Below are 20,601 nucleotides of genomic sequence, written 5' to 3'. Positions count from 1 at the left end.
AATATGGGATAGAAAGCCTAAGACTCGGACTCGGACTCGGACTTTGACTCGATTTCAGATCTAGACTCGTAATCATTGGCCCACGCTTGAACATTTACTCTTCTAGCAACTGGCTTCGGCATCTGACTTTGAGCATTCACCCATTTGAGCACCCCGTCCTCATTATTGGGAACACTGGAAGGATAACAGTCAAGAAGAGTTTCTTGATAATTGGTATATCCATGAGGATTGCCTAAGCTACCTTGTAGGTTAAAAGTTGAGAGGGACAACTTCCCACTTTCAATCATATCTTGGATTATATGCTTCAAACAAAAGCACGCTTCTGTATCATGTCCCCTACCACGATGATATTGGCAATATGCATTACTGTCCCATCTAGGTAGTATGTTTTCAGGGTCTGGAGTTGGACCGATTAGGTGTAATTTGCCCTGTGATACTAACATTTGTAGTGCCGCCGCATAAGTAATGCTAAGGTTAGCGAATGCTCTAGGAGACCGTCTCGGTTTTCTGGGTGGGGCTTCCATGAGTTTAGCCTCATCACACTTAATGTCATCTTGAGCAAAGGTCGATACATGGTACTTGCCATTCTCGATATTATCTTGGATGATATTCTTTAGTTTGTAGCAATTCTCGGTGTCATGCCCCCTTCCTCTATGGTATTGACAATACGAATTGCCATCCCAAAACTTAGACTTCCTTTCCGGATCTGGGGTAGGCCCTATTGGTTCAAGAAGACCTAGAGAGGATAATTTGTTTAAGGCTAGGGCATACTGTATGCCTAAACTTGTGAATGACCTGGGGGAGTTTTTTGACAAAGGCTCCATGAGATTGACTTTGTTGATTTTGATGCTTGGATTAGAAGAACTAAAGATACCTTGCTCAGTTTTTGCTTTAGGACTATTAGGTTGAGGGTTTGTCTGGAAACTTTTCATCTTGAGAGGTTGGGCATCAAGCTTCTTACCCATTTCAGCAAACCGGTTCTCTATGTTGGAAAGTCGAGAGTTTAGGATATCAATGGCTCCTTCTATTTTGGAAAATTTATTGTCAAAGGCCCTGGAAAGCATGAGCATTCCATTTTGGATATCGTCGTCTTCAAGCACGTTGATTTCTTTGTCATCACGAGGATCGAGGAGATGAGAACAATCCAGGAATGATTCTTCATCATGTTTAGTGATATTGGACCCAAGAGGGTCGGTCTTCTTGGTTTGGCCGACAGAAGGTGGCTTAGGAAGCTTGCCCTCTTCGATCATATCTTGGATGGTGTGTTTCAAGAGAAAACACTCTTCAATATCATGACCTCTACCTTGGTGGTATAAGCGATTTGTTTGTTGCCCTTCCAGAGGTTCACCTGTTTCTCTAATGGTGGATCCGGAGTCGGTCCTATTGGATGTAGCTTACCTTGGGCATAAAGTCTCTTCAAAGCATCGGCATAAGACATGCCTAAATCGGTAAGCACCCTTTGATGCCTCCCAAGTTTCTTTTCACTGTTTTTAGGCTTTCTAGGACGATGGTTATTGCAAGAGATAAGCTTTGGACGACCTAGACTAGAGGTTTCCCTAGTTGGCATGTTCTTTTCCACCATTCCATTCTCGAGGGTGAAGACGCGAATGCTCAAATTTTCCACTGTATCTTGCACTCGTAGGACCATGGCATAAACATCTTGGAGAGACACAAAGATTGTGGCTTGAACTGCTTCGTGACCTTGCTGATTGACAGAACTTGCTGGATTCCTACTCGGCAGAAATGACGCGCATTACAACTCGATTCGACATGGGATCACGCATACTAAGGCAACAAACAAAGGAAGGGACAAGATGACACATATTGACTCGTGAACTCGTGAAATGTCGTGAGCAACATCTCGTGTTTGAATTCACAGTGCTTGACTATAATTTTAGACTCGAGTGTTAACTTTGACGGAGTGACCCTCATATGATTGACGGGATTTACGACACGTGTTGATTCTAGACTCGAGGTTTGCTTATAGGTGTTAAGAAGACTGCGGTAGTTTATACTCAAATATGAGGCCCATTGAGACTCGTGTGTTGAGCCTCGGAACGTGTGACTCGAGTGTTTTAGATCCTAACTGAATTGGGGTAGGGGGGTCCACAATGACGGCGCGACGCCTTAGGATTTGACTTGATTTTGAAAAGACCCAAAATGTAAAGGAAGACGGGTTCATGACTCGACGGAGTTCCGACTAGGACATAGTCGATTTGAACTTTGACTCTAACTTAGCCCAATTGAATTTACATATTTACATTTACATGTTGGAAAATGTTTTGAATAAAACGTTTTTGTTTTTTTTTTCTTTTTTTTTGGACTTTTTTGTTTTGGACGTTTTCTTTTTTCGTTTTTTATTTGGTTTTTTTTTTGTTGTTGTTGTTGTTGTTTTGTATTTAGTTTTGAAATGGGTTTTAGGCCCGAAGTTTGACTTGAAAAACGGACAGAGTTTTGACTGGGTTTTGCGCTAATCAAGGCCTTATTTCGAAATTCTTGATTGAAAACGGGTTTTGATTTTTTTTGAAAATTCGTCATGGTTTTGTTTAGAAGTGGTGATCACATAAGGTTTACACATTTATACAAGCATTATAACGGGATGCTGAGTGCATTTAGAAGGGTTTTGGTTTAAAGGGTGGGTTGCCATACCGAACCATCAAACCCGAAGTCTGTGGAGAGGCTCGTGCCAAACAAGAGTAAGGTCGATTCCTAGTCCATTTCCTCAAGTAGTGAAGGCCCTTGATACAAACAAGAGTAAGCATCATGGTATGGATGACGTCAATCGCTATCCATCCTTAGGCCCAAATAAGAATTAGGACCGTTTAGACGGGACGATTGGTCGAATGGGTTGGGTTGGGCCTAGGAAGGCCGAATAAAACGATCTAGGAAGACCGAGTTATGAAAACCGACAATTGTCTTGTACAAATTATTCCCTAACCTTGTTCAAGTTTCACCCTTAGCTACACGTAAGTGTATATCCCTAGCGGAGTCGCCAAACTGTGGACAGCGGGCCGCCCACGGGGGCGCTTGGTGAAGGGGCTCGAAAACAAGCGTTTGCATTTTGTATGGAGTCGCCACCAATTTTTATGGGAAATTGGAACCGTTCGAATACCTCGTGCCATGTCAAGACACAAAGTAGTGACATGAACACTAAGCAATCGTTACCCTTAGCATTCTATGTCTAGAATGACTCTCGTGGATGCCAATGAACACGGGTGCTCACGAGATCCGGTAGTAAGGGGTGAGGGTACGTATTAGGAAGCTCTTTTGATCGAACACCTAATCCCGCCCGCCTCGATAGCGGCCTCTACTAATGATTAGGGAAGTTATTCGTACTCGATATATCGTCGGCTATATGCATGAATGCAACATCCAAGTTTTAATCCTAGCATGTGAGAATTTAACTAGGTCGGTTGACACGTAATTAGCATACAATTGGGTCGAAGTTGGAATTTAATGTTGATTTACATGCGGAAAACATACAAAATGATAAAAGAAATACAATTTACATAATAATGAAAATTACATTAATTACATTGGAATAGGCGATTTATGTCGAAAATACCTTTAAAACGGATAGTTTGATAAAACGAATAAAAGAATAAAAGAAGGAATTACGAACAGAAATTAGCGATATTACGGATAATAGTTAGTTATACGGAAGCTTAATAAACTAGGTCAAGGCAGAAAGGGAGTTCAGAGACAGAAATCATCTCGAACAGCGCGCAGAGAGACCCTCCTGAAGAGGCGCAAAGATTCTTGCGTCTGTTCCAAGGGTGAGTTCTGGCTGTGAAGCCGGAACTGCAAACCGTTAATGTCGATTGGTGAATTTAAAGATTGATTAGATTATTGACTCGGGTGAAAGTGATTTAATGCATTAATTACATACGAATGGGTCATAAAAGCAATAAACATGGATGAGACGGAATTAACGAATTAATTACATGATGGAGCGATTAATTAGTGACATCGGTGAATGAAACAAACTAAACATGATGAATTAATGACAAATTAATGACGAACAGGTGAATAAACAAATGAAAACTATATCAATGACGAATTCCAGAAACTCAATATGAACAAATTGAATCTCTGAAATCCGGGTTTGAATTTAATGACGAAAACCCATAAATATGGATTATTTAGGATTTAAGTCGGATTAAACATGTTAATGATGAATGAATAATATACATGTGATTAATTATGCTATCATGTGAACGAATTAAAGAACAAACAAATACAAATCAAATACGAACAAGAGCGAATTACAGAGGACGAAGAAGAAGAAAAGAAGCGAGAATCATGCGGCCTCACGAAGAGGCGCAGAGGAACTGCGCTCCTCTTCAAGAGGCGCAAGATGCTGCTTTGCGTCTTTTCTCGACCGTCGATCTTACAAGATCCGTGAAAAAGGTTTTAAAGACGGTTTTTAGAAATCGGTTTTAATGAGGTATTTTCGACGTAAACCTTACAATTGTTATACAATAATTAAAATACAATAAATAAAAGAGAGATTAATACACCCTCAGACTTACATGTTGACGGAACGAGATGAACTAAGAAGATCGATTAGTGATGCTCGACGCGAATGCAAGGAAAGAGTGCCCTCGAAAGAGGAAAACGATTAAAACAAGATTGATTAATTAGATTGATTGAGTGTAGTGGTCAAATTGGTCGGTCATGCAACGGAGAGGCTGGTACCCGGAAAGATCCGAGCTTACGTGGTCGGAAGTCCAAGCACGTAGGCGCCAATTAGTAAGAACGAAGTCTAGAATGCAAAGGGAGAAGAGAAGGGCGGACACTCGCGTGAGAAATATGAGGAACGAAGGCTCCTATTTATACTAATCACGCGACGGAATTATGGTAAGACTAGGATACGGAAGGAAAGATCCGGAAATAACCGACTTAGGTTAAAACACGGAAACTTGGACAAAAAGAAAGCCCTGGGAAAAGGCGCAGCAGGCACTGCGTCCCTTGGAAGAGGCGCAAAGACTTGCTCGCGTCCTTTCCCGGGTAGGTTCCTCTGCGCGTAGAAAATGCGTTTGACAGCCTGTCGTATTTTAGGCATAACTTTCTCTACAAGACTCGGATTAAGGTGATTTCGGTGGCGTTGGAAAGCTAAGAAAGAGATCTAGAACTTTCTGTGAAATGGGCCTGACCCAAAAAAGTGGTTATCACCTCGTAAAACGGGCCTAAAGGTCGGGTTATCATTTTAGCCAAATGAAATGCACATTTTGTAATGTAAACTTTTAAGTTTAGCCCAAAGAAGTGACATGGGACTCAAAATGAGATATAATCTCAACATTTTATGACATCCCAACCTTAGGTAGACAAGCACATTGCTTTGACTCGGGATTTGACGGTTTTAAGAAATGAAGACGGTTTTTGACCCGGACTCCAAATGTACTCTAATTACTGCCAAAACGACCGTATCGGCGCGTAGATGACAACCATGAGGTAGACATTTAATATTTGAGCAATCACTTGACGATAATCTTACGAACTGTCACAAATCGTTCCGCGTATCAAACATGCGGCCCAATCATCACCGGGTGATTTGCGGGAGGTGCAGAAACGAGGTGTCTACACCCTTTTGGATTTGTCCATGCTGAACCGTCGAAGAATCTTATCGACATAAGACTCTTGACTTAGTGCCAATATCCTCTTGGATCTATCTCTATAGATCCGGATACCTAATATGCGTTGTGCCTCTCCTAAATCCTTCATTTGGAAGTGGTTACCTAACCACTTCTTAACAGAAGACAACATTGGAATATCATTTCCAATGAGTAGTATGGCATCGATATACAAGATTAGGAACACAACATTGCTCCCACTGAATTTCATGTATAAACATGGTTCCTCAACACTTCGAGTGAAACCATTTTCCTTTATCACATGATTGAATCGATGATTCCAACTTCTAGATGCTTGCTTAAGACCATAAATGGATCTCTTAAGCTTGCACACTTTGTTAGCATTTTTAGAATCAACAAAACCTTCGGGTTGTATCATGTACACCTCCTCTTCTAAATGCCCATTTAGAAAAGCGGTTTTGACATCCATTTGCCATATTTCATAATCATGAAATGCGGCGATCGCTAACAAAATCCGTATGGATCTTAGCATGGCTACGGGGGCGAAGGTCTCATCATAATGGAGACCTTGGACTTGGGTAAATCCCTTTGCCACTAGCCTAGCTTAGTAGACAACGTCATGTCCTTCTATGCTATTTTTTACCTTGAATATCCATTTGCATTGGAGGGGTCTTGCCCCTTTAGGCAAATATACCAAGTCCCAAACTTGGTTTTCATGCATAGAATCCATTTCGGACTTCATGGCTTCAAGCCATAAGGAGGAATTTGGACTAGAGATTGCGGCCTTGTAGGTGGCGGACTCATCACTTTCCATAAGCAATACATCGAGTGTTCCATCTTCCTCGATAAGTCCCACATATCGATCGGGATGGCGAATTACTCGGCCCGTCCTTCTTAGTGGAGGAGGTACAACCGCGTTAGACGACGAAGGAACATCTTCTTGCGTCTCTTCCTCAGTTTGTGGCTCTTGAACTTCGTCAAGTTCAAAATTTCTCCCACTCTGTCTCTTAGAAATAAATTGACTTTCTAAGAAGACAGCCTCACTAGACACAAACACTTTGTTTTCTTGAGGTTTGTAGAAGTAGTATCCTCGACAATGCGAGGGGTAACCTACAAAGGTGCATTTTTCGGATCTTGGGGCAAGCTTATTGTCGGCTTTAGTCTTGACGTAAGCATCACATCCCCAAATCCTCATATAGGATATATTGGGAACCTTTCCCGTCCACATCTCATATGGAGTCTTTTCGGTGGATTTAGTGGGACTATTGTTCAAAGATCTAATTGCGGTTTGAATCGCAAATGCCCAAAACGAGTTCGGTAACTCGGTTTGACTCATCATGGATCGAACCATATCAAGTAGGGTTCGATTCCTCCTTTCGGCGACACCATTGAGTTGTGGTTTTCCGGGTGGAGAAAGTTGTGATATAATACCACAACCTTTCAAGTGTGAATCAAATTCAAGGCTAAGGTATTCACCACCACGATCGGAACGTAGTGCTTTTACCTTTTTGTTCAATTGGTTCTCTACTTTGTTTTGAAATTCCTTGAATTTCTCAAACGCTTCACTCTTATGTTTCATTAAATAGACATGCCCATGTCTACTTAAGTCGTCGGTGAAGGTTATAAAGTAGTCATAATTACCACGAGCGGTGATACTCATTGGTCCACACACATCGGTGTGTATGAGTCCCAATAGTTCACTAGCTCGTGTCCCTTTACCACTAAAAGGATTACGAGTCATTTTGCCAAGTAGGCAATATTCGCATGTACCAAATGATTGATAATCAAATGGTGTAATCACATTAGTAGAAATTAATCTTTTGATGCGATTCTCGTTTATGTGACCTAATCGACAATGCCAAATGAACGCTTCACTTGGGTCACTTGTTTTGAGTTTCTTTGATTGAATGTTATAAATTTCATTAGTCGGATTTGAGGTCTCTAAAATGTAAATGCCATTGATAGAGGAAGCTTGGCCTATAACCAAGTCGTTCCTAGAAATAGTACAACGATTGTTCTTAATGACAAAACAAAAACCGTCCACGTCGAGCATGGCGATTGAAATAATGTTTTTAGAGAGCGTAGGCACATAAAAACAATTATGTAAATACAACTCAAATCCGTTTGGCAAAGCTAGAACATAAGTTCCTTTGGATTCGGCCGCTACCCGAGCTCCATTTCCAAGGCGTAGATCCACATCTCCCTTGCTAAGCCTCTCCACATCTCTTAAACCCTGTAAATGATTACAAAGGTGAGAACCACAACCGGTATCTAGTACCCATATCGTAGTGGAAGTATAATTTATATCAATAACATAAATTTCTTTAGGAATTGTACCTTTTGGAGCAATGAGTCCTTCCCTTATATTTCGCAAATACATGGGACAATTCCTAAGCCAATGTCCCATGCCATAGCAATAATGGCACTCATCATTAACTTGCTTGAAGTTTTTGATTTTCTTTCCTTTCTTCTTGAACCTCTTGCCCTTTGAAGCAAGAACTTGATTGCTAGAGCTCCCACTAGCTTTGGCATCTTTATCTTCCAGAGACAAAGACCCTATAGATTGTATGAGGTAGTCTTCCTGAGACGGACTCACACGAGGTCTAGTAGTAGTAGGTGGTTTAGAAGAAGTGATGAAGTTAAGGTTTCCATCCGAACCTATCCCGAAATGAAGTTCTCTAGTAGTATCGAAATTGTTGTTGGAGCAAACGTCGTCAAGAACATTGTGATATGACTCAATAGTTATCGGTGCGGTAGTATTTGGTGGATTCATTGTAAAGAACTACAAATATGGAGGAAAAGGAAATATTAACACTTGTCTTTTTAAATCATACTTGCAAATTAACAAGATATGAACATTTATATAGTGACCTCTACCCAACTATAATAAATGATTCCAAGATCCAAATTCATATTAACTTGGGCACGGTATGGCCGATGAAACCCTTATCAATATAACTCGGTGGATTAACGTTTTAATCGATTCTACTTTTAGAACTCTTGGTCGATAAAATTACTCTAATATTTATCTATAGCCCGGAACACATGCAACTACGGCCGCGAATACTTCCGTTGAGCTCAATCCAAATTTCGAATAAATGTGTCCATGATCCAAGTCCACATCAACTTGGGCACGGTATGGCCGATGAAACCCTCATTAACATGAACTCGGTGGATTAACATTCATCACCCACTTCCCCTATGTAACAAGGTTTGTACCCCGGTAGGGCCGAGTGCACTCCCTCGCGAAATAGGTTTTCATGGTTTCTACTATTTGGTAAGGCTATGTCTCAATTGTTTGTTTTAGCGAGAGGTCATGTCAATTTATTATCTATCACGTTTTAAGTGAACTAAAGCGGTGAAGTACGATAATTCGAATTGACACGGTCGATAAACTCGATAAAATAAGGATGCATGTTTTAGTTATGGCGATTTAGCGATGCATGCGACATAAAATAAAATGCAAGCATAAAGATAAATAAATCCTAGTATGGCCTTTCCTAAAATAGAAAAACTATTTAACTATTACATATTCGGAAACCAACTCCATTGGTCCCTTGAACTTCGGTTGTGGCACGCATCTCGAGGTAACACCGTCTTTATGTATCGCCATCTTGAAGAAATCCGTCTTTGGGAACTCCGAGATAAATAAAATTACATAATAAATTACATAATTTCCTATTATACATTTGTAACTAAAATAAAATAAATCTATTAAATTACAAAACGGTGATACGAGATCACAATAAAAATTACAACCGAATCGATATTCCCATACATTTCGGAAATACCAATTAAAATCTAAGGCCATACTAAGTAAAATTACATAATTCAAAATTACATAAATTAAAATTATGACAATCATAAAGAAAATGCAGCATTATAATATGTATGAACATGCTCAATTTTATGCTAAATCGCCTTTAATTAGCCAATATCGTATATTACTCGGTTTTTTGGTTTGCGTGATTTCAACATTTTATAATCACAAAAATACATAAACTCATATTTATGCATAAGTTAATTACCCTAACCTCTTAGGACTCAAAATTTAGTCTTCACTAATTATTTGACCATAATTAACCCATATTTACAAAATTGTTCATAAATGGACCAAAAATTACAAAAATAAGCTATTAAACTTCAAATAAATCACAAAATTTCAAATAAATTTGAAATTTGAAATTTAAACTCATGAACATTCTGGAAAAATTCCATGACACTCATAATGTTCAAAATCTTAGGTTAAAAATTTCGAAAATTTACCGGAAAAACAATGTTGCGGTTTATCGATTTTTTAATAAAATAATCATAAAAACATGGAAAAATTATTTTCATTAACTTTTCAATTTTAGATCTGAAAAAGATATAAAAATGAAACATTAGACGTTTTTCCTAAGTCATAGATTATGTTTTATTAATTTTCCACTAATAATGTCACTATTTATGCTATTTTTCTTCAAATATCCATAAATCATGCAAAAAGACTTCTTTATAGACAATTATTTTACACACATCTTGTAAAATTGCATGTGACAACATATTAATTTTCTATGACCAGATTCGAAATTTAACTCATATTAACCTATTTTTCACCTAAATCCGAATTTAATAATGAAAAATTCATTTTTCGAGCATAACAAGTCCAAAAATTATGAAAATTTACAGGTTATCTCAAAATAATATATGTGACAACATATCCAAAAACCAACTTAAAATTCGAAGTATAGATAATTTTAGACCAAAAATGACATTTTTACTCATAAAATCATATTTAAATGCCATTATAGTGAAATATGAACAATAAAAATCCGTAAAATTAACCAAAATATCCTAAAACATTTTAGGACCAGAAATATTAACATGCATGGATTAATTTCGTGATATTTCATAATAACACAAATTTTACAAGTTTTATTTGTTATTCTTATAACTCGGAAAAAACTTTTAACCGATTTGCATGCAAACAACCGTGGCTCATGATACCGATTGAAAGAAATGTAGATCTATATACAAACTAACATACTCATATATGTTGAAATTAATTTGTCATAAAATTAAATACGGATTTTATGCATGCAAACAATATAATAAAATAGAGAAGAAATCATATCCTTACAATGGTATTTCGGTTTAATGGGGCACAAAAGAAATCTCCTTTTCTTTTGTTCTTGAGCTTTCCTTTAATGGAAGAACAAGATCCAAGTGTAGGATCTCTCCTTAGGAATAATACCCAAAGCTAACTCTTAATCTAATTAATATTATTTGAGCTAGTATAATATTAATCTAGTGAAAAATTGAACCAAAATTGTTTGGTTTTTGGGTTCTCAAAACCGGTTGAGAGAGAGGGATTTTTGGAGGATTTTATCTTTCTAAAACTTAATCCCTTTTGGAAGTTGGATGAATGAATGAAATCTTACACACTATTACATGTAGTGTATGTTAAAAATAAAAGACAAAACCCTTTGCCCTTTTCTTTTGTGAACCGTGTAAGAGGAGAGGAGAGGGAAGAAAAGACCCAATGCATGCATTAGTTTGCCTTCACAAGGTAAATAGGGTTGCATGGCTACTCTCCCTTTTTAATCATTATGTTTACCACTTAATTGCAAACACAATATTAAGACTAATACTCCTCCAATTTTTCGGTACATTGTATAATATGGATTCCATATTATTTTTGTCAATTGTCAATATGTCACATGTCACATAAATTTGTTATGTATTTTTAACATATTAAAAATCAACGTATTAGTAAAAATACGTCATATACAAAATCGACTTAGTAATTCATAATTACTTGTACCAAAATATTTTATAGTTTATAAATCGCATTTATAATAATTCATTCAAATTTAATTGTTTCCTTAAACAATAATTTCATCCGAGTAATGATACAATTCAATTACTTAGACCGTATCTCATTTAATCACATTTCAATTTGATACGTAAATTTTACTTCCAAAATCGTCCGTCAATTTTTCAAGTAATTTAATTAACTCGTAACATTATACGATTAATTAAATGATCAATTAAGAGTATTGCCCTATAGGTATGACCTAGGGGGTCAACTGATAACCACCGTCACACGACAGTAATGTCAAACTCTTGTCAGCCAATCATTACCGATATATGTTGACCAGTTGACAGTAACAAAATTACTTCCCAATTGTATTCTTTAAAATGAGATTTAATAATGATATTTAAATCACATGATCGCACTATTGTTGAGGACACATTTCCCAACAACTATATCACATTTCCTTTGGATTATATCAATGTCTTCACTTTGATAATCCCATCACGACTAAATCGTGATTCCTTGAACTCTTTAAACTTCTTCAAACATTTTGGATCCATGATTTACAACCTCGATCTCCTTTTCAACCAAAAAGGCACGAGACATCTTGCTTTGAATACAAGATACGCATATACCATTAACAATCTAATGGTTTCAAGAGTACTCGATAACTCTTTGCGTTCATCATTCCAAAATTTAAGGTTTAATCTTGGGTTACCAATTTGAATCTTACATCATCTACATGATATATATCATTCTAGTTTGGTTTAGAATATAATCACCTTGACAATGGGCTAGCCATACATCAAATCGTGGTGTATAGGGTCACAAATTTGAAAACCTCTTTTGTATCTTAACAAGTTTATATTCTTATTTAGAGTTTATGCACTTAATAGTCACAATTAAGTACAACTCCAAACCCGAAAACTAGATTTAGTACACAATGACTCTCTTTCTCGACTTCATTGTTGCTAGTCGTCATATTCTAATCATCCTATGTATCAAACATAATGATGAAAACCACCACCGGTTTCTAATATTGACAAAGTAGTACTAGCAAAATTTTATGTTTAATAAAATAAACATTTAAAGAAGAAGGTCCAATTAGATGTCCCACAACTAACTTGTTGATTCTTCAATAATTTGGGGTAGTTTCCCTTCTCGTGTCCAACATTTAAGACAATGGAAACTTATCGGTCAGGATTGATAGGTTTAGTATCGTCATTCTCAACAACTTTACCTTTAACATTACCTTGTATCAATTCCATTATAATCTTTACTTCTTGAACCTCGTCCTCATCTTAACGGTTTAAGAGAATGCTCCCACTTAATTCAATGAGTCTTTGCTTTGAGAAGCAAAATTGAATTCATGAAGATCACTCTTCATTTGTTCGTTTTAGTCTTAAAACTTTCATTGAAGTGGTTGCGTTATTTTGGTCAATTACGAATTCTTGACAAAACTAATTACCAAAACAATTTATCGCTTCAAGGTACTTAATTCATTTAAGTACATGGAAAATAATCCATTGTAAGTAGATGTGTTAGTCAAGAATCAAAAACCTGTTTGATAATGAATAACTTTAATCTATACTCTTTACAAGAGATCCTTAGCAATGGTTCATATGAGGTTTTAGAAGCAAATTCATATTTGTCTTCAGTTACGATGTTTTAATGGAGTTTTGAATCAAAAACGAAATGATATCGTATATGAATTGTGGTAAAGAAATAGAACAATATAACAACGGAATAGTGGAAAACTTAACATTTATCGTTTTATTAATACTTGTAAACAACAAGTAAAGCATTTACATAGTGACCTCTACCCAACTATGATAAATGATTCCAAGACCCAAATTCAAATCGACTTAGGCACGGTAGGGCCGATACATCCTTTATCAATATAACTCGGTGGATTAAAGTTTAATCGATTCTACTTTTAGAACTCTTGGTCGATAATATTACATGAACAATTATCTTTAACCCAAAACACATTCGACAAGGGCACGGTGTGGCCGATACATCCCTTATCAAAAACTTTTGTTGAGTTCAATCCAAATTTCGAATAAATGTGTCCATGATCCAAATCCACATCAACTTGGGCACGGTAGGGCCGATTCATCCCTTATCAACATGAATTCGGTGGATAAACATTTATCAACCACTTCCCCTACGTAACAAGGTTTGTACCCCGGTAGGGCCGAGTGCACTCCCTCGCGAAATAGGTTTTCATGGTTTCTACTATTTGGTAAGGCTATGTCTCAATTAATTGTTTTAGCGAGAGGTCATGTCAATTTATCATCTATCACGTTTTAAGTGAACTAAAGCGGTGAACTACGATAATTCTAATTGACACGGTCGATAAACTCGATGAGATGAGGATGCATGTTTTAGTTATGGCGATTTAGCGATGCATGTGACATATAAATAAAATGCAAACATAAAATAAATCCTAGTATGGCCTTCCTAAAATAGAAAAACTATTTAACTATTACATATTCGGAAACCAACTCCATTGGTCCCTTGAACTTCGGTTGTGGCACGCATCTCGAGGTAACACTGTCTTTATGTATCGCCATCGTGAAGAAATCCGTCTTTGGGAACTCCGAGATAAATTAAATTACATAGCAAATTACATAATTTCCTATTATACATTTGTAACTAAAATAAAATAAATCTATTAAATTACAAGACGGTGATACGAGATCACAATAAAATTACAACCGAATCGATATTCCCATACATTTTGGGAAATACCAATTAAAATCTAAGGCCATACTAATTAAAAATTACATAATTCAAAAATTACATAAATTAAAATCATGACAATCATAAAGAAAATGCAGCATTATAATATGTATGAACATGCCCAATTTTATGCTAAATCGCCTTTAATTAGCCAATATCGTATATTACTCGGTTTTTACGGATTTGCGTGATTTCAACATTTTACAATTACAAAAATTACAAAAATTCATATTTATCCATAATTTAATTACCCCAACCTCTTAGGACCCAAAATTTAGTCTTCATTAATTATTTGACCATAATTAACTCATATTTATAAAATTTGTTCATTAATGGACTTAAAATTACAAAAATAAGCTATAAACTTCAAATAAATCACAAAATTTCAAATAAATTTGAAATTTGAAATTTAAACTCATGAACATTCTGAAAAAAATACCATGACACTCATAATGTTAAAAAACTTAGGTTAAAAATTTCGAATTTTATCCGGAAAAAACAATGTTGCGGTTTATCGGTTTTAACTAAAATAATCATAAAAACATGAGGAAAATTATATTCATCAATTTTTCAATTTTAGATATGAAAAAAGATAATAAAATGCAACATTGGACGTTTTTCCTTAGTCATAGATTATGTTTTATTTATTTTTCACTAATAATGTCATTATTTATGCTATTTTTCTTCATAAATCCATAAATCATGCAAAAAGACTTCACTATAGCCTATTATTTTACACACATCTTGTAAAATTGCATGTGACAATATACTAAATTTCTATGACCAGATTCGAAATTTATCTCATATTAACCTATTTTTCACTTAAATCCGAATTTATCAATGAAAAATCCATTTTTCGAGCATAAGAAGTCCAAAAATTATGAAAATTTACAGGTTATCTCAAAATAATATATGTGACAACATATCCAAAAATCACTCGAAAATTCGAAGTTTAGCTAATTTTAGTCCGAAAATGACATTTTTACTCATAAAATCATATTTTAATGCCATTATAGTATAATATGAACAATAAAAATCCGTAAATTAACCAAAATATCCTAAAAACATTTTAGGACCAGAAATTTAACATGCATAAATTAATTTCGTGATATATCATAATAACACAAATTTTATAAGTTTTATATGTTAATCTTTATAACTCGGAAAAACTTTTAACCGATTTGCATGCAAATAACCATGGCGCTCTGATACCAATTGAAGGAAAAATAGATCTATATACTAACATATTCATATATGTTCCATTTTAATTTGTCATAAAATTAACAAGTGATCTTATGCATGCAAACTATTTAACAAAATAAAGAAGAAACATTCATCCTTACATTGGAATTTCGGTTCATATGGGCACAAAAGAGATCTCCTTCTCTTTTGTTCTTGAGCTTTCCTTTTGGATGAACAAAGACCCAAGTGTAGGATCTCTCCCAAGGATTAATACCCAAAGCACACTCTTAATAAAATTAATATTATGTATACTAGATAATATTGATTTTGTGAGAAAAATTGACCCAAAATATTTGGTTTTTACTCTCAAAACCGGTTGAGAGAGAGGAGAATGGAAGGTGATTTTTCTCTTTCTAAAAACTCTTGTTTTTGTGTGATGAATGAATAATGATCACTAGTCTCTATCTAAGTGAATATTAAGCAAAATAATAAGAAAAACCACAAGGGTTTTCTTCCCCAAAACCGGTTGGGAGAGGAGGTACAAAAGAGCCAATGCATGCCCTAGTTATTCTTCACAATGTAAACTAGGGTTGCATGGCTAGGCTATTAGTGAATGATTATGTTTTCCACTAGTTTAAACAACACAATATTAGCCTAATTCTTCCCCTTAATTTCGGTACATATAAAATGGAATCCATTTTATTTTTGTCAATTTGTCTTATGTCACATGTCATATGTTACATAAATTTGTTATGTATTTTTAACATATTAAAAATCAACGTATTAATAAAATACGTCATATACAAAAATCGACTTAGTAATTCATAATTACTTGTACCAAAATATTTTACCAATTTATAAATCACAATAATACATAATAATTCATTCAATTTCAATTGTTTCTTTAAACAATAATTTCATCTGAGTAATGATACAATTCAATTACTCAGACCGTATCTCATTTAATCAAATTTCAATGAGATACGTAAATTTTACTTCCAAAATCGTCCGTCAATTTTTCAAGTAATTTAATTAACTCGTAACGTTATAGGATTAATTAAATGATCAATTAAGAGTGTTGCCCTATAGGTATGACCTAGGGGGTCAACTGATCACCACCGTCGCACGACAGTAATGTCAAACTCTAGTCAGCCAATCATTACCGATATATGTTGACCAGTTGACAGTAAAAATTACTTCCCAATTGTATTCTTTAAAAATGAGATTTAAACATGTGATCATCATGATCAACAGTCGTGATCGCATTATTGTCGGAGGACACATATTCCAACAGTAGTACCCTTCACTTCCGAACGCTACGGAAGTGTAAAGCATATACCTCTCTTCGGCCGCTCGTATTTTCTCCAATCTTTTGTGAAATGCTCGCTCTCCTTGTCTGTGTCGCGGTAGTTAAATGCACAGAATCTTTGGACTAACTTGTCTTCCCTGTACAGCCAAATCATACTCCCATCATTTTCCCTTGCCAATTGCGAGTTATAATCACGACTGACCTTTGATGTGTCAGTGCCGATTATAAACCACTTGGCCCAACACTTGCAAACCTCAAACATGTTCTTTTTTCCCGGTTTGTCAAGCTTGTTGAAGACATCAGTAACCACATGCTCTAAATCCAGGAATTCGTGTGCCTCTTCATCACCACTCTTGATTTCCTTTTCTACCTTGTTAGTTGTAAAGATATCTTTAGCAAAAAACGTACCCTTCTTCCATTGTTTGTAATCTCTGACGAACTGATTCTTGTCCGTTTCATTTACGTAAACAAGCCTTGTCCATTTAAATTTCGGCATGATTCTTCTTAATTTTTTTAAAAACTTAATTTTATATGCCAACAATTTTATGTTAATTAGAATAGAATGAATTGATTGTCTTGTGATTTGGAGATTTTTGTTAAAGAGAAGTTTAGGTGGATAAGCTATTAATTAGTAATGATGAAAGCTAGTATAATTTGCATGTTAAATAGTAACTTCCGTTGTCCAAGGCGGCAGAGTATGCAAAACTCTATCTTTTATTGTGGTTAGTTGGGATTTTAAGTCTCATTAGTCATTCATATGAACAGTGGTGGCACATCAAAATGATGTCAGTGTGCCTTGTGTTTTGTACATAATTTAGGCTGATCAAATATTCATGTTATCTTTTACTCCTTTTGTTCTGGTCATTTGTTGTCCTTTTCTATTTTTGGGTGTCTTAGTGATTTGTTATTCTTTCTATTTAAAGAAATAATCTGAGGTTTAATTTGACCATTCATACCCAATTGGTTACACTTGTCATTTAGTTAAACCATTTTTTTAATGTAATCATCAAGATCAATTATAACTAGTGAATAACCATTATATTCTAGGGAAATAGGATCATATGGTTCTCTAAGTGGCTTATTAATATGTTAGATTAGGACGTACTATATTTTTTTAGCTTAACCATTTAATTTTGAACTTCGGCACCCTTATATTTTTTTGTTTATTTTTTTATTATATAGTCACTGGCATAAAGTTCAGAATTTGAAGATTAATATTTACAAACAGAAGTGACTTTTTAGATTATTTTTCTAAGATATACCTCTTATTAAGTAATCTATTAGTTTAATTGGATGCACTATCTATGTTGCTATAACAGAAGCAAGAAAGAACTGATAAAAACAATAAAGAGACAAACGCACAGATTTACGTGGTTCACTAACGGTGTGTTAGCTACGTCCACAGGGCAGAAGGGAGAGAGTTTATTGATATGTGAGGAGTTTTCAGATTACAGATTCAGACGGTATGACTGCTAGGTAGAAGCTTAGAGAGTTTATATAATACTCTCTAAGACCTAATACAGAATGACCTAATAAAGGCCCAAAACAGACCTAGCCCAATAACAGATACAGATACCGTTTAAGTTATTCGAAGCGGCGGTTAACAGAATCAAGGCACAAACCCAACAAATCTCCACCTTGACTTGAATTCTCTCACAAACAGACAGATGTACCAGATGCATTCCCATAAATGCCAGATGTACCAGAAAGCTCTTCTCTCTTCCCCCTCAGATATTGCCCCCAAGAGGGCAATTACAGACTGCGGATATTTAGCAAGTCCAAACAATGTTGGAACTTGCTATGCGGAACTGGCTTAGTGAACATGTCAGCTGGGTTATCATCAGTACCCACTTTGTTCACCTCAATCCTCTTCTCATTTCTCAGAAAGTGATATCTCACATTTATATGCTTAGTTCTCTCATGATGGACTTGATCTTTAGCCAAGCATATTGCACTAAGACTGTCACATAATACAATAGCTTGCTCCTGATGTAGACCCAAATCACTGACCAGTCCTTTTAACCAGATTTATTCTTTAGTTGCTGCGGTCAACGCCATATACTCTGCTTCAGTAGTAGACAAAGTAATCGTGGGTGCAATGTAGCCTTCCAATCGACGACCGAACCACCAAGAGTGAAAACATAACCGATCATTGATCGTCTGCTGTCAACATCTCTTTGCATAATCGAAATCTGAGTACCATGACACAAGGCACTCTCTATCACCTCCATAAATGAGACCAACATCGGATGTACCCTTAAGGTACCGAAAAATTCTCTTCACGACTTGCCGTGCTCTTTACCTGGATCACCCATAAACCGGCTCACCACACTGACCGATCTAAATCAGGTCTAGTGCAGACCATAGCATACATCAAACTACCCACTGCACTAGAGTACGGAACTCGGGACATGTACTCCCTTTCTTCAGCTGACTTGGGTGATAAAGCAACAGACAAATGTGCATTCGATGCACTAGGAGTATCTATGGATTTAGCAGTAGACATGCCAAACCTTGCTAGCACCTTCTGAATATAGCCTTTCTGAGATAAGAAAAGCTTCTTCTTGCTCATATCCTGTAAATCTCCATTCCCAGAATTTTTCTTCTTTGCACCCAAATCTTTCATCTCAAATTCAGCACTGAGAAGACCCTTTAATTTCTGAACATCAGACTTGCTCTCTGCAGCTATCAACATATCATCTACATATAGGATCAGATAAATGAAAGACTCATTCTTCAGCTTGTTGTAATAAACACAACAATCATACGGACTCCTAGTGTAGCCAATCTCCAACATGTAGTTGTCAAACCTTTTATACCACTGCCTCGGAGACTGTTTTAGCCCATATAAGGAGTTCTTCAGCTTGCAAACATAATCTTATTTACCCGGAATCTGGAAACCGTCTGGCTGAGTCATGTATATCTCTTCTTCCAACTCTCCATGTAGGAAAGCTGTCTTCACATCTAGCTGTTCGAGTTCTAAATCCTGATGTGCAACTATTGCTAGCAACACTCTGGTGGAAGTATGTCTGACCACTGGCGAAAATATTTCATTATAGTCTACCCCCTCTTTTTGACTGAACCCACGAGCTACCAATCGAGCTTTATACCTTATACCCTCAGCAGCAGTCTCTCCCTCTTTATTCTTGAAGACCCATTTACAAGTAACAATCTTTCTCCCTTGAGGCTTCTTGGATAATTCCCAGGGCTGATTCTTTTGAAGGGACTCCATCTCATCTCCCATGGCAGCAAGCCATTGGGCAGATTCAGAACATGTAGCTACTTCTTTGAAAGTGGATGGCTCATGTAAGTCAGGATCCACCTCCTCAGCAACCTGAAGTGCATAACCCACCATATCTTCAAAACCAAGTCTATTCGGAGGCTTCCCAAAATTAGGCCTGATTGACGGCTCACGGGCTAAACTCTGCTGATTCGGAACTGGTAATGAAGAATATGATGGAACAGATTCGGATTCGGACTGTAGTGGTTGATCTTCATCCTGTGGTACACTCTCATCAAGAGTGTCTTGCTGCTCCACCTATTTATCAACACTACTACTACTATCTGACAACATATAAGACTTCACAGTAGGATTAACCATAGAATTTTCATCAAAGACAACATTTCTACTTAAAATAACCCTACCCTCAGATGGAGACCAGATACGGTATCCCTTGACACCATCCCCATAGCCCATGAATACTCCCTCTTTAGCTCGTGGCTCAAGCTTACCTTCACTAACATGATAATAAGCAGTACTACCAAAAGCCCTTAAAATAGAATAGTCAGCAGACTTACCAGACCACATCTCAAATGGAGTTTTGAGATTCAGACTCGTGTTAGTCTAGCATTAGAAAGCATGCACCTTGCCCTCTCCAGAAGTGTCTGGTTCATTCGCTCTGCTACACCATTTTGCTGAGGTGTATCTCGGACTGTACGATGTCTAGCAATCCCTTCATTCTTGCAGAACTCGT

The 20,601-nt window shown here is 36.4% G+C and overlaps 1 protein-coding gene across 1 annotated transcript in view; it reads right to left on the bottom strand.

Moving 5' to 3' along the window:
* Positions 1–17,123, bottom strand: part of LOC141630318 (uncharacterized) — a 41,849-nt gene extending 24,726 nt beyond the window's left edge. Inside the window, exon 1 of the mRNA XM_074443155.1 lies at positions 16,658–17,123. Within this exon, the coding sequence (XP_074299256.1) occupies positions 16,658–17,123 (466 nt within the window). The remainder of the gene's footprint in view (positions 1–16,657) is intronic.
* Between the last annotated feature and the right edge of the window lie 3,478 nt (positions 17,124–20,601).

This window comes from Silene latifolia, chromosome Y (assembly GCF_048544455.1).
Source record: "Silene latifolia isolate original U9 population chromosome Y, ASM4854445v1, whole genome shotgun sequence".
In the NCBI taxonomy this organism is placed as follows: domain Eukaryota; kingdom Viridiplantae; phylum Streptophyta; class Magnoliopsida; order Caryophyllales; family Caryophyllaceae; genus Silene; species Silene latifolia.
The sequence above is the reverse complement of the archived record's forward strand: the minus strand, read 5'-3'. Positions and strand labels throughout refer to the sequence as shown.